The 16,046-nt window shown below is 40.6% G+C and overlaps 1 protein-coding gene across 4 annotated transcripts in view; it reads right to left on the bottom strand.

Moving 5' to 3' along the window:
* STXBP6 (syntaxin binding protein 6) overlaps window positions 1-16,046 on the bottom strand; it is a 236,075-nt gene that overhangs the window by 157,882 nt on the left and 62,147 nt on the right. For 3 of the 4 annotated variants that reach the window (XM_084792379.1, XM_084792377.1, XM_084792378.1), the window contains exon 2: window positions 14,685-14,873. The exons of the other annotated variant lie outside the window; for it this stretch is intronic. In XM_084792379.1, coding sequence (XP_084648505.1) covers window positions 14,685-14,838 — 154 coding nt within the window. In that variant the 5' untranslated portion in view covers window positions 14,839-14,873. The remainder of the gene's footprint in view (window positions 1-14,684; window positions 14,874-16,046) is intronic. 4 annotated transcript variants of the gene reach the window in all.

The raw sequence follows: 16,046 nt of genomic DNA, 5'->3' as shown, positions 1-16,046 counted from the left end.
ACATTTCTTGACTAACATTTTAGATAAGACCCTCTGAGCAGTTGAATTTTTGAGAGTGACAGTGAGGAGAAAGAGATTTCAGAATAAAAAAGTACTAGATGGCATGATGGGATACAGAGGCACTGGCGAGCAAAGGGCATCTGAATAGCAAGTGACAGAAAGGTTGGCCCTCATAGGGTGTCTAAAACTGAAAAAATCAAGTAGAAAGTTGAGGACTCAGCTCAGTGGTGGATGTCTGCCTAACACGCACAAGGCTCCAGTTTGATGCCCAGAGCTTAAAAGCAAAGGAAACAGAGTTCAACCTTAGTGCTAACTCTGATGTTTCCAGAGAGGAAAAAACGTATTTGTAGAAGCTCCAAACTCTGGGAAGAGAGGCTTGTCACTTAGTTTTCTCTTGGGAGATGTGGCATGTCTGAATGTCTCAGAAAGAACACAGCAGCGTTCCTTCATGTGCTTTAGTTTCCCTTAGTGTCAGTTACCAGTGGTCAATAGGAGTTAAAAGTATTAAGTAGAAAATTCCAGAAATAAAGTCAAATTTTTAATAAGTAGTTAGAGCATACTGTTAAAACTGTCTGTTACTGTTTGCTTACTTCTCTCTGTATTAATCAGTTAGTTACTTCGGATCACAGGGATGCTGGAGAGAACGGCATATACACATAGGATTCAGAACTACATATAGTTTCAGGCATGAGCGAAATGCCTCGGGATGCAGTCTGTGGAAGTGGGTGTGGGGCCACTGTGTTGGAATTTAGGTTCAAAAATGTCTTTCCTAAAGAAGGTTGGCATAGCAACCTAAAAATAAACAATCTATACGTAAGCAATATAACAACCAACAGAAAGATATAATCATGTACAAAAAAGGAAAGGCACTAGTCCCCACAGAACTGCCCAGCCAGAAACCAAGTACATTGCTGTATCAGCAAAGGAGGCTCCCTTGCACGAATCAATAAGAAGCAAGTCCAGAAAGGAAATGCAGGTTTCCTTTTTAAAAAACTGTACAAAAGGCCAACAAGCTTCAGAACTAAATAAATCTCAGCTTGACGATGATAATGCACCAAAGCGAAGCTGCTCATGTTTGCACGAAGTTGAATTCAAAACAAACACTATAACTGAAACAACTGCATCAGCCAGGTTTCCCGAGAACAGACAACTTGAGGTGGTGCCCAATTGTTTGGCACAATTTTTTGAAGACCCCAGGTGCTAACAAGTGTTACAGGTACCCCATGTTTGGATGCTCACCATAGCAAGCAGCTACTTTTAAAGCCAGAGCCTTTATAAATTGATCAGAGTCCTCTGGCCAGTAGTTAGTACAGAAGACAAGCCTACTACCTCTGAGAACTCTAGTCATGAGTCTGCAACTTTCACTTTACTTAATTTCACTACAAGTCATTCAAACACTTCACATACATTTAGCAGCTGATTACTAGTTAGGCTGTCTCTAATTTCTGCCTATTATGGATTGAGAACCGAAGAGAATGGATGAGCAAATACCTCTGCAATAGGATATAGAGTCCTCTGGGTGTATATTGGGGTGATCCCAGCTGCCTGAGGAACTGCCACACTGACTTCCGTAGTAGTTGTACAAATTTGCACTTCTACCAGCAACGAGTATTCCCTTTTCCCTGCACTTTGCCACCAGGAGTTGCCATTTGCTTTTATTCATCTTAGCCATCCTGACTTGGGTAAGATGAAATCTCAAAATAGTTTTTATTTGCACTTCCTTTATGGCTAAGGATACTGAATATTTCATTAAATGTTTCTCAGCCCAACCATTTTGTCTCATCTTTTGAGAACTGTTTAGTTCTGTAGTCAATTTTTAAATGGAGTCATTTGTTTTCTTAAAGTTCAGTTTTTTAGTACATTTACACAACAGAATATAAATCAGCTGTTAAGAAAAACAAAATTAGAAAGTTTGAAGGCGAGTGAACGGAACCAGAAACAATCATCCTGAGTGAAGTAACCCAGCCCTAAGAAGGACAAATGTGTGTTTTATCACATTTGTGGATGCTTTAGGTGTATATAGCGATCTGAATAACCACAGAGGTAGCTAGTGAGGGACCAGGATAGAATGAGGACATCTACCAAGAAAATGGAGATAGAGTGTGGTGTTGACAAAGAGATGACGGGCAAACTAGAATAAATTAAACAGGGAGAAGGATCAGGGTGCAGGGTAAAGGGCAGAATATGGGGAGGGACGACTAACACCCTTTGGAAAGCCATAGAGAAACCTACTATCATAGAAGCTTCTTAATATATGTATGTGTGTATACATATATATGTATATATATATATGAATTACATATTCCTAATGCCCTAAACATCACAGACTACTGCCAAGTTTTTAGTTACTCTCCATAACCTGAAGGTAAAGCCCTATTGTGGAAGACAATGCTTAAATATGTTATTGAACATGGAGAAGTAGAGCTGGTACCCAACTACAAACTTCCTCCTTCTTGACTGGCATCCATGGTACTGAAAGGTACAAAGCAGTCATGTTTATCTGCACAATATTAAACCATTCAACACTCTAGCATGAGGTGGGTGCTCGTGGGCTCCTACCCCTAATCAAGGAGCTATGGATAATTTATGGCTTCTGGGGGAGGAAGGGCCACATTTTCAGACTGTGGCTGCTGGTGGGATGACCCACGCTCCTACCCAGAGGTAGGAGGAAAGCACACATTGGAGTTGATGTGTTATTAAATTAAAATAACGAAAATAAAAATAACACCAGGCTTTTCCTTTCAAAGTACTTCCCCTATGCACTTTATGGCTCTCCATGTCTAGAAGGAATTGGCAAAGAAGACAGGAAGATCTACACACACCTTTAATGGATGAGCCCATATCCCTACAATAATTAAACCTTAAAAGAGACAAATGCCTCCCTGATCCACAGCTGACCAAAAGTGTGTGTTACAGCTCACTCTGTCTTGCTATGAGCAGGAACGGCAGAAACACATTGTGAAGTTCACCTTAGCCACTCAAGCCAAACTCACCTTAAATTCCTTCCTTCCTCATGTAATCTGCTACAGCTAGAGTCAAAAATCAGGTTGGCAAGAGGTGAAATATGATTCATCTTCTTTTGCCTAACTGTAGTAGTTCTGTGGTTCTGGGTCAGCTATTCATTCTCTGTGAGCATTGTCCTTGTTCTTGAAATTAACTTGGGGAATGACAATCAGTTCTTTTAAGACAGAAAAACCCAGACTTGTGGGGAAAATCCTAAGAAGCTACTTTCCTTCACCTCAGTGGCTTTGTAGGTTCAGACGGTGTACCTGATAAAATGTCAAAGTACATTATTAATTAAATGCACTGACCTAAAATGAAAAGCATACACATTTTAGTTGATATTTATTTTCATACCTCACCCAACAAACACAATAGAAAATGACTAATGATTTCATAGTCAACCTAACCAGACATCCATGCTCCTCTTTTGCAAGTGGTAGGCCGGGAATCTAGGCATTTCACATACCTTCTTCCCTTTCTCTGCAAACACACTCTCAGTCACACAGGACAGTACACACACACACACACACACACACACACACACACACACACATATCCCCTTATATATGTGTGGAAATCAAATTGCAGCATAATCTTAACGTTTCAAGCATCTCATATATATATATATATATATATATATATATATATATATATATATATATATATATATACATATCTTATATACATACATATATATGTACCAAGGAGGACTTGAAACTGAACAACATTAAATAGCATGAGTTTTGTTCACTGAATGTTAAATACACAAAACGAATAGGATATTTTACTCTAATGGAATTCTGGAGGTCTTAATTTTGAAGCAATTAGATTAATTTATTTTACTTCATGTGTATGAGTGTTTTGTCTACATGTATGTATGCACACCATGTGCAAGCAATGCCTGTGGCGGTCAGATGAGAACATTAGATCTCCCTGGGACCAGATCTTGTGGGGCACCACGTGGTTATTGGGAACCTCTGCAAAACCAGCCAGTGCTCCTAGCCTCTGAGCCATCTTTTCAGCCCCCAGAATTGAGTTTTGAAATAAATCAATTTTGGTCCATGGCAAAAAATTAATAGGGAACAGAGGGCCAAAGTCCCAGTCCTATCCTACTACCCTCTAATACTGCAGTCATTTCCCATTAGTCATGTAGTTCCCAGTTTATTCATGCAGGCAAACCAGGCAAGGAGGTTCATGGTTGCAATTGGGGAATAAAGCAAAGGGTTTTATGTTCAAGGTCAGCATGAGCTAAATAATGAGACTATCTTAGAGATACACACACACACACACACACAAAATCCATAATGTCAAGATCATTATTTCTCATGATAAAAACTGAAGAAAAAAGAACCTCAGCCATAGATAAATGGTTATTTTATGGTAGACAGCAAACCATTAAAATTATCTTCACAAAGAATACACAAAATAAAATTCTAGTTACCAATTATATCTAGAGTATAATAGTGAAGAAAAATTAAAAAGTGTGAAAGTTAAAAAGCCAATGTCAGGGTTTACATGTATTTACCATTGGATTTTTTTCCTTTTTTCTCTTTAGTGGTATATTATTTGTTGTATATGTACATGCACATATGTATGTATGTTTCATACATATATATCACGTGTGCCTGCATGCACAAATGTGCAGAGTAATGCTCTAAACTTCATGAATCATCTACTATAGAAAGAATTCTGACCTGATGTCAGAGCTGTGCAGTGCTGCTTAGAGGGCTGCTCTCAGCCTCCAGTGTTCCCTTTGTGCAAACAAAACTTCGGGTCTTAGGGGGTAAAGGACAGGAGTAAGTTTAGCAGGTCAAACCCTTTCCCAAGCACCTGTGAGCTTCTCAGAGCAGTGCAGTTTGTTACGCAGATATGAGCACAGTGAGCAGTTTAAATCGAGGTCCTCAACCTCAACCACATAGGGTCCATATGGTAGATAAAAAATGCCTTGACTTGAGAAGGTGGGCTGGAAGTGACAGCATTAACATCACCAGAGAGATGACAACTAAAACAGGAAATGTGGTCTCCTTTTTTTTTTTTTTTAATCTCCATAGCCCTCTTGAAGGAAATGCAGACTGAAAATGATTCCTGTGAAAAAAGAGCATTTGGGGGAATATCGGATGTAGTAAGGAGCCGTGAAATGACCATTTATTCTTCATAATACAAACTCATTCTGCAGGGAAATACTCAGGTCCTTCAAAATTCTGAGATAATAGCTTTGTACTGTGGGTCACAATAGAAGCGCCTACCATGGGTCACAATGCAAGTATTTATAAATTGCTCATTTGGGATGACTCTAAGAGTCTGAAGACAAGAGAAACGTCTCTATTTTCTTCTTGGTAAATAGGCAATTAGGTAGAATAAAATCTTCTGTTCAGCAATGTAATGAATTCAGAGAGAACTGAGAGACAGACACCAGAAGCATCTCATTATGAGTAAGGGCAACTTCTTCCATACAGAGTCAAAGGAAAGCACAGCTGCTATGATCCAGTTTAAAGCCCAGAGTTAGCTCTGAGCTCAGCCTTTGCATCATGGAAACCAGAGACCCTCAACAGGAGTGGGAGAGAGCCACTCTGCTCAGCCCACCTCTTCTCGAGGATGGCATCTAGTGATCAGAAAAGAACTGAGGAGCCCCTCGGTGCAATGCTGAGTGACAGTGTGGAGGTGGTTGGGAGCACACTTGTGCTTCCAGCACAGTAGCTAACTAGCCGTCTGTGCTCTATGGTCCTGGAAAACCTGCCAAGTGCACTGTGCTTCTGCTCATTTGTAGTTTCTTCCAGAAAACTGCATATGGGTTAGCATGACTACCTAGGGTAAAAACGTCAATCACCGTAAGTCAGACACTCCCGGTCTCTGTCTTTGTCTCTGTCTCTCTGTCTCTGTCTCTGTCTGTCTGTCTGTCTGTCTGTCTGTCTGTCTGTCTGTCTCTCTCTCTCTCTCTCTTTCTCTCTCCCCCCTACACACACACACACACACACACACACACACACACACACACACACACACACATACAGAGTAACAGGAAAGAGGTTCAGAAACATAAACAAGAACCTGAGCTGGCTTTGAAAGAAAAAAGCTGAGCCCTAGGCAAGCATCTGTGTCAGCCGCTCCCACTTCTGTTGTTTGATTAGCAGTGCACTTGACTGACCCCAGAGAATGTTTTGTTCTATTTTGTTTTAACTTTTCTTTTGATGTTGTGAAGATAGGTGTAGGAAAATAACATCTCCCATTTCAGGGACAGGAACCTGATGGACAGAGGTCTGAACATAATGGCGCCAATGCCCAACATACCCAGCAATGCACAAACACTCATGAGATCGTAGTTAACGTTTCAGTCCAAATCCCTGAAGTACAACAGCAACACACACAAAGCCACCCAATGGCGGACCTTAGACAGGGAAGCTAGACATAATTTTTGGACTAAAGAGATTTAAGAGAATCTGACTTGGAAAGCCAGGATCAGAATGGCTGGGGTTACTGTTGTGTAGACCACAGGAAGGAGAGGCCATGAAGCTGAAGCAAGGGGGCCCCAGAGGGGCAGGAGGTAATCCAGATCAGTGACAGTGCTTCCCAGGACTCCAGTAAGGAGGTCTGCCACCACAGGTATCAGTTAGGGCTTTAAGAACCCCGCAGATTAATTAGCATTGCCTAGAACAAACCTGACACTGCTCAAGTAGAATCCAGCTTTGTTTCAGGCACTCACAGACACATATGGAGCCTTTCAAACCACCCTTGAGTACAGACATCACTCCAATGTTAGAGATCAGAACACTGCGCCTCAAAGCTTCACCAAAGTCAGGAATCAGTGTTGTACCAGACATCAGGGGAATGCCTAAGTTGCTGCTCAGAAATACAGGGGTAGAAATGCAAGGAGCAAGAGAGACTCTTAGAGCCCTTCCCTCACTTGGCACTGAAGGATTAAACAGGGGAGTTCCACGGAACTGGATTCCTCTCCAGGACCTCTTTCCCACACTGGACTGTAGAAGTCTTGGGGCTTTCTCTGTGCCTTCATGATCTACCACAGAAGTGTTCATTGATGTCTGCACAAGTACAGCTCTGGGCTCCCAGGAAGACAGAAGTCCCTGCCCCATTGGGGTTTCATTCTCATAATAAACAATTAAAATACAAAAGAAACACACACACACACACACACAGAGAGAGAGAGAGAGAGAGAGAGAGAGAGAGAGAGAGAGAGAGAGAGAGAGAGAGAGAGAGAGAGAGAGAGACTCTTCGGCTCCAAGCCTCTGCCCATGATGTACTGATGAAATGTCGATAACGATATCTCAACACCACAGCAAAGGGCACTATCCTCCAGCAGCCCAAGCTTAGAAAACTCCAAACCAAACAACCGTGTGCCTATTTGACAACAGCCCCTCCTTGGTCATCTGCTGCGGGATATCTACAGCTCCTTGCCTTTCCAGCCACAATCCAGAGGGAGCTCTGCCTTAGGGCTCCCTAGCCACTTGTTCTACCTTTGCAATTAGTGAAAACTAATCAAAACCAACACAAGTGAATGAGTCAGCTGTGAAACTGCTCCTGGAAACAGAGGGCTGGGTGGTGGGAGAGTGCACAGATGGCGTTTCCTTTTTAAATGAAATGTTTTGGCACTGGCCTCTGTCGAGAGCTTTCCCTTGTTTCCATCTGGTTTGGGTCCTGGAACACACACACAAGCGAGAATGGAAAAAGAAAGTTCTGCCGGCGTGCTAAACCACTAGAAAAGCCAAAGTGCCTGCCAGCACTTCCTCTAGGTCCCCAGAGACCAGAACATTCTGCTCAAGGAATGTTATCATGTTGTGTTAAGGGAATGGGAGAGCCCTGTTCCTCAGGCCTAGCCCTGTCTTGGAAAACAAATTTAAAAGTGTGTATACTTTGGAGGAGAGAGTCTTGCGTGTGGTCCCTAGCTGCTCAGTTGCATGCAAAACACTTATCCACTTAGCCCTGGCTGTGTCATCTGGAGAGCAGAAATAACAGAAGCTAATGTGATGATAACTGAGATGGTACATATTGACTTCTTGGTTGTCTATTGCTGGGCACTGCTGTTCAAAGGGGCTTTAAAAAAGATAATATTACCATCAATTTTCACAAGAAATGATTTAGAATCATAAGGACATCTAAGAACACTTCCAATATACAAATGAACAAACCAAACTTGCACATAGCCAGGTCACTATGAGAAAGCATTAATTTCCCTGAGGAGTTTGTTTCAAAGACTCCGATACATCTGCTAATTACATCTTTGAAGATGCACAGCTTTAACGGCTTGGTTTACCAACCTTACCATCCAGCCAAAACCAAAAGCATAAACCTGCAGGTGACAAAGGAATACCGAGTAATGGTCGTTGGCTGCTTGAGATAGCAGGGAAGGATGTTTGGTTTTGGAAGTCTTTCTCACACAACTCTTATACCTACCTTACCTTAAGAAAGAAGAACAAAGTCACTCAGGGAACACAAACTAGAACCAAACTACCCAGGTTCCTGTGATGATTTTAAACAAGCTAATTCACATCTGCGCTCACCTACAGAGTGAGACATAACTACTCCATAGCGTTATTGTAAGGGTAGAGTGAGGGAATATAGGGAGAGAAAGGGAACCATGCCTGCCACAGGGACTCAACTGACAAAAGCACAGCTGGAGCTGCAAAGAGGGCCATTTAACAACGGTCAGAAAACAAGGGGAATGAAAGTACTTTTTAAAATAAAATTGAGTACCCCAAATAAGTCACTATGTCATATATCCCAGTGGGCAAGCCCCTCACATAGTAAACTATTTCAACCTTGCTTGTGTGTCCGCAGGCATTTAACACTTGCAAACTCCAGATATTCTTTCCCAAGCCTCCTGGTGACCTCAGTGCATCCTGGAAGGGGCCGCAGGTTCCTTTGAAAGGTTCTGGGGCTACTCCACGGAATACCTAGGGTTAAGAGCTGCTGAGATACAGAGCAGAAGCACCAGTTTCCATCCTCCCCACCCACAGTACAGCCTCCCGTGGAATACATGCACATAAATTACTTCATCAGCGTGTATTCAGCAGTTTCTTTAAAAAGACAATCTTGTTCTTTCTTCAAATCTATAATAATTTAAAAAGTACTAAGGTTTTCTGTTTCAACAAGATATGTCAAAGAATGCACTAATCACAAAAATTGTTTTCCATATGTTCCTTCTGTGAGGACATAGTGGTATCCAGGGAAGGCGCTTATCTGTTTATGAATATGAAAGCTACTATATCAAATACTATACATATCAACCTAAAACAGGATGAAGTAAAACAGGTTGTAAGGATGAAATTACAGAATGTTCAGCAGAAAACTGAACTATGAGAATAAACTAATTTTAATTTAGCATGTTTCAGCTTCAATTATAGACTCAAATTATTGTGGGAAGATAACTTTTGCCTTTATCCTTTGAATGCACTAATAGTTCAAAGTCAAGTCTATACCCTAATCAGGCAAATAGTGAGTCGTAAATCCAAACAGAAGCCTCCAGCAGGCTCTTACTGTATCCTTTAGCCAGCAATGTGAGCTGCTATGAGGAACTTAAAGAAACATATCAGCTCTAGCTTTGAAACCCTAATGATGTTTACCACGTATGTCTGTCCATGTGGCCGCCTGTATTGGTAGCTCATTTCTTTTCACTATTAGATAAACTCTACTGAAAGATATAAAATGTTTTGTTTACTCACTCAACATGCGGGTGAAATGTTTAATTATCTATTGTTCGTGGCTATGAATGAAATTTATGAGCTGTCATGTACAAGCTCTCACGTGGACATGAGATTTTATTTCTTGTGTGTGTACGGCTAGGCTCGGGATATATCTTTGAATTCATTAAAAACTGCCAAAGTTCCAGCCAAAATAGTCACATCCATTTTAGGTTCCCACGATTATTAGGACTCACACTGCACTGCATGTTTAGTAGCACTCTGCATTGCTGGTCTTTTTCATCTTTATTGCTGGTCTTTTACATTTTTATCATCGCTGAGAGGAAAAACTAGAAACTGGAGTGTAAGGCATACCAATCATGGAGATATCCCAGTGTGTAAGCATTTGTATACCATTCCAGAGTTAACCAAGGCGGGGGGAGGGGGGGGGCACGGGGAGCAGGGGGGGCGCTGTTGTTACAAAAAAAACCGCAAATGTTGAAGTCATTAATGACGTGAACACTATTGTGTTCTGAGGGAAGTATACTTGTGGCTACATTGAAATCTAATTTGAAAATCATTAAGAAAAACAATAAGAATTTATTCACAGAGAGAGACTTGCGTAGCTGGTATGCCACAAATCACGGATTATAAAACATTAAGCTAGGCGTGAAGTCAGGGCCTATGAATCCAATTTCTTGAGAAGCTGAGGTGGGAGAGAATCACTTAAACATAGGAGTTTAAGGCCAGCCATGGGCAACGTAGCAAGGCTGTGAAAAAAAATTAAACATTAAAAATTATGGGGTCTTGGTAGTGAGAGAATTCTGCCCGATTTGCTATGTGTAAAGTGTCCTGCATGCTGGGAAAATGCTGTTGATACAATGTGGTCCTCAGCTCATTCCCATATGCTTCTGTTTAGATTTATCAACATTTTAACAGTTAGTGCCATGTGTAAAGCATTATGTGTAACTAAAGATAAAGTACTTGGCACACAGAATTCATAATTCCACAAAGCATAAAATGTGTCATACTGGGTTGTCATGAGCACAAACATGTCAGTGATTTTCTGCTATAGGGTGCCTTGTTCGCATGTGGGCGGGAATTATTTTTTTTTAATTTTTTATTAATTTATTCTTGTTACATCTCAATGATTATCCCACTCCTTGTGTACATGGCTATGTATATGGTACTGTGATTGCTTCGCCTTGTAAGACTTTCCTGTGAATATTTTTATTTGTTTGTTTTGTTTGAAACAGAGTTTCTCTGTAGCCCTGGCTGACCTGGAAGTCACTCTATAGACCAAGCTGGCCTGGAACTCAGGGAACCATCTGCCTCTACCTCCTAAGTGCTGGGATTAAAGGTGTGCACCACCACAACAGGCTTGGTTCTCATGTGGGACCTCTAATAGCAGGAGCAGGGACTGACTGACTCTGTTGCCTGCCTTTCGGTCCCTTTCCCCTTACTGTGCAGCCTTGTCTAGCGTCAGTAGAAAAAGATCTACCCAGTCCTACTTGACATGCCAAGGCTGGTTGGTATTCATGGGAGGCCTCCCCTTCTCTGAGAAGAAAGGAAGAGGCACATATGGAGCCTGAGGGAAGGTATGAGAGATGAACTGGGAGGAGAGGAGGGAGAGGAAGTTCACACCAGGATGTAAAGTAAGTATATAAATTAATGGTGGGGGAGTAAAAGATGTACACGATCACGCCCACCTTACATGAACACATTTATCAATCAGTCTAAAAAAAAAAAAGTTGAACTGGATGTCCAGTGAGAAACTGTCAAATTTAATCTCATAATCTCTTTTTGAACAAATTGGATTGAATACCTTTCTCCTTCCAAAATAATAGCTAAATAACCCAAGAAAGATCCTCTTATTTCCTCTACTTTCGTATATATTAAAAATACCTCTTTACAATATAGAACATCTCTAAAAGTAGTAAACTTTATGGTCTCAGACCTCTGGTTCTCAAATTATAAATTGTGTATGGCACTGAGGAAAAAAAATCATATAAACACTGGTTAAGATACTATATACCAGTGTCTAGATGCATAGTTTGCAAGCTTCTTTTCTTTCATTTTAATGCTTCATAGTATTTAAAGGATTGTTAAAGATTATTTGCAGATTGAATTTATACAAAAGTTGCCCATTATAAATGAATAGCTGGTTTTCATCTACCACACTAAATGGGTACAGGGGTTGGCATCCCAGAAAGCATGGGCAATTTACACTAATAGCAAGAAGAGGGCTGTCATCCTTGCTTTCACATTTCAACCTCCTACTTGTGGTCAGCTCCAAAGACATTGTCCCTAGTAGTCTACAGGAAATGGGAAAAACCAGAGTTGCATTGCTAATAAGACTACCACTCCTCTGCCTGAATGCTGCCCACACACAACCCAATTAAAAACTCAGAAGCCCTTTCTTTCAAACAGGACTAATTCTTCCAGACACGCATACTTGTGTTATTCCTTTTGCCTTCTTCATAGCTTACAATTATATGAATTTCTTTAAGTAATTAATGTCTACAGTAGCCCAGCTAACCTGCTATTTTTTTCTTATAACCCTTTCTTCAGCACCTAGATACTTAGCACATAAAAGATAAAAAATATTGATTAACTTGTTAGTTAACATATTAGTGTATCTATTGTCCTTGGCTGGTGCCATAGTATGAGCAGGACCCCTGGGCCCAGATGGTGGCACTCAGAGGAAGGACAGCAGGCTACCAAGAAGAGACTTGATACCCTATGAGCATATACAGGGGGAAGAGGTCACCCTCAGTCACAGTCATAGGGGAAGGGAGTAAGGGGAAAATGGGAGGGAGGGAGGGAGGAATGGGAGGATACAAGGGATAGGATAACAATTGAGATGTAATATGAATAAATTAATAAAATACATTTTTAAAAAATCATTAGTGTATCAAAACTGCTATGCCTCCAAGCTGTACAAAGCAGAAAATAAAGGTAGCATAATGCAACAAAAGTGAGCATCAAAGCTACCTGACTCTTTTCTGTCCTGGTTTTCATTCCAGTCTGCTAACCTGTCAGATCTACTGTGTGTACCCGTTCATTGTATACTCACAGTTTTAAAAACAATAAGGATTAAGACTTTCAGAAACAGGCCTTTTCCTCCATTAGAATGCAAGGAAAAAACAACTCTTGTCATTTAACACTTCCCTCCCGAAGGCCTTGGTAATTTTAACAGGGATGCCGCTGAAAGTCCCAGGCCATTTTCTCCAACTCTGAGAAATGTTGAGACTGCTTCCCTGAGATGAGACTGGTAGAAGCCCATTTCCACTCTCAGGACTGTATGATTAGAAACAGGCAGATAATAATATACATCTAAAAGCCAAAGAAAATTGTTGTCTTTCCGTTATAGGTATATAGCAGGCCAAATTCAATTGACTTCTGGATCATGCAATTTTCATTCATTTATGTTTCTGTAGGAACTTTCAGAACAGTGAGGAGAATCAGGGTTAGAATATCATGTGTCTTTGCTCAGCTAAACACAAGACAAGATTATTAGTATGTACTTTGTGCACTGTTGGCAAACAAAAAACAAACAACAACAACAACAACAAAATGCTAGGGTACAAATTTTTAAATATGAAAGTATTTTTAAGACTTTGATATTATCAACAAAATCTTAGGCTGGTACTGAGAAAGGCTTCTTTGAGATGGAGAACTTTAGCATAGTGACTAAGAGCACTGTCTACCCTCCTGGAAATCCAGCACCCATGTGGTGGCTCACAGAGGTCTATAACTCAAATTTCCAGAAGATCTGATTCCCTCTTCTCCCTACTGCCGTAGGACACACATGTTGTACAGACATACATGCAGGAAAACACCCACATACATAAATAAAAGGAGAAAGGATTTAAAAAGCAAAATAAACAAACAAACAAAAATCCCAACTTAGCTACTGGTTCCTAACTCAGCACCTACTCGGTCAGTATGTGACTATACTAAAGAAACACAAGTATTTTCTAACCATAGGAAATTTGATCAACCTAGCCCAAATTTAGCAAGGAGAGAGTAGTGCTTCAGATTGATTCCTTCACCCTCTAAATAAATAAAGTTTTTTGTAACAATTATAAAGGCATGCTTACCAAAGTACTATATTCTCATTTCATTCTGATCTGAGATAGTCATAAATTCCTATCTCTCCAACAAAAAGTCATTTATTCATTAAAATTAATTCTGACTAACTTATCAGATCTGTACTTTTGTTGAAAAGCTAAAAGCAGGTTTTAAAATTAAAGTTTTACTTCCAGACCCCAACTCAAAAAGATTTTGTAAAAGATGAATTGTGGTAAGCTTAGTTTACCGAATCCTCTTGTGAGAAATATCATGAAAAATATTACAAATTACAAATATAACAAGTGCTTAGCTTACCCAGAAGCTCACAGAAAATTTATGTAGATTTTATCTCAAAAAAACTTGGTTTGTTTCCACAGTAAATCCCACAGATCTCCTCAAATCACAAACAGAAAGAAAAAATAATAATCCAACAAAATTCTAAGCTTCAAAAAAAACAGATGGTTATTCTTCCCAAGGCAGTGGATGTCAGGCAAAGCAATGATTTGTGAAGAAAATTGTCTTCCTCCTATTTCATACAGTACCAATATTTCTCCCAAGGAAAAAAACTACTACTAATTGTTGGAAATGGTCTAGGAAAAAAAAAAAGAAAAAAAACAAGTGAAGCTCAGTCTGCTAGTAGTGACAACTATCCAAATACCAAGAAGAGTTCTAAAACAAAACTCCCCAAAGGCAGGCACTCCCTCTGAAGGAAAGAACAAATAAGGAAGTGCCTGCCAAACTCTGCAGAGACTCTTCAGGGATTGGAAGATTGAACTTCATGATCTTTCCAATACTAAGAAATCTCAACAACAGAGGGCAAGGCATGAGTAAACAAGGACGAGAGGATGACAACAAAGACAAAAGAAAAGAGTGGAAGGGTAGAAAGTACAAAATGAACATGACCCTCCCAGATGCCTTAGAATTAAACATTTTAAAACAAAATTTGTTTTGATACTATTATTCAGTTTTCATTACCTGACAGGCAGATATAAGTTAAATATTCGCCTTGACCCCCAGTTGCCAAGAAAGGAATCTTTTTCTTTGTCCTCCTCTTGACTTGGACAGCTCCCAGCATTCTTTCATCAAGAGGTGCAAAAATTTCCTTGCTGATGGCAGATTTGGCACTCATTGTAGAGCAACCGAGGAGGGCGCACAGGAAATTTTCTGAAGAAAAAGAAAAGCAAAGTTGGAACTGACAATCTTGTAGGCCTTGTGGGAAGGAGCAGTGAGTGTTCACAGGTGCAGCGTTGTTCAGTTGGCAGGTTAACCTCTGAGTTACAGAAACACTAACAGCAAGTTCTTCACAGTACACTATAAAGATGCAAAGAAAGGGGGGGGGGGTGTTCTTACTACCTGAAACCTCAGCACAATGTGACTTGAAGGGCAAGTGATGGGCTCTGGGGTGGGGGGCTTGCTAATCTCTACCTCAGCTATGCCTTCCCCTAACTGGCAACAGGATCTATCTTCTGCCTCCTTTGCCAGAAACAACTCACGCTTGCAGTTGAGAACTCTAACAACCCTTAAATCTAGTTCTTTATACTCCTTCCAAATCTCCTTTGACTCCAATGAAAACACATTTTTCCTAACTTCGTTCATAGTGGAAATAATTATGTCATCTGCTATATAATAGCTATTTAGGAAACAGAAGACCATTAATTTCACCACTACTCAGTTGCCTTTCCTCCCCTAAGGAGCTCATGTTATTAGTCTCCTGCAGTAGGCCCTATTGTCCACTTCCACTGCATAGACTTGCCACCATCTGGACCCTTGCCAAACCTTCCACATATTCCTTCAGCCCCAGTGGACATGGAATTCTACATCCGTGTCTGACCCATGCCAAATAGGTTGAAAGTGCTTCCCAGAAGTTCCCACTTTATGCCTCTGTGGTTAACTGGTAGTGGGTGACCAACACCAAAGAAAATGAACCAGCATGTTCTCCCAACAAGGCACAAACTAATGCAGTCACAGTCCTAACACAATATTTGGTTTCCCAAAGTTGTATTTCCCTGATGACCTTAATTCTGCTTCTGTTTTTCATGTTCAAAATCAATCTGAACATAAATCCAGCTCAAGTGTATTAGGCAAATCTACTGTATTTTACCATTGTAGTCACAAATAACCTTCAAATCATCACTAACCAATATTTACTCAGGCGATTTAAAAATTCACAGTTAGGCTTAGGGAGAGAGCTAACAAAAGCAAGAGGACCTGCATTTGATAGCCAGAGCTGGGGCAGGATGGGAGGGGGTAGAGGCTAACTGTGGTGGCATGCACCTGTCACCCCAGCACCATCAGGATGAAACAGGTGGGTCCCTGGAGTTCCCTGGCCTGCCAGAA

Source organism: Acomys minous, assembly GCF_964271855.1.
Source record: "Acomys minous genome assembly, chromosome: 8".
Lineage (NCBI taxonomy): Eukaryota > Metazoa > Chordata > Mammalia > Rodentia > Muridae > Acomys > Acomys minous.
The sequence above is the reverse complement of the archived record's forward strand: the minus strand, read 5'-3'. Positions and strand labels throughout refer to the sequence as shown.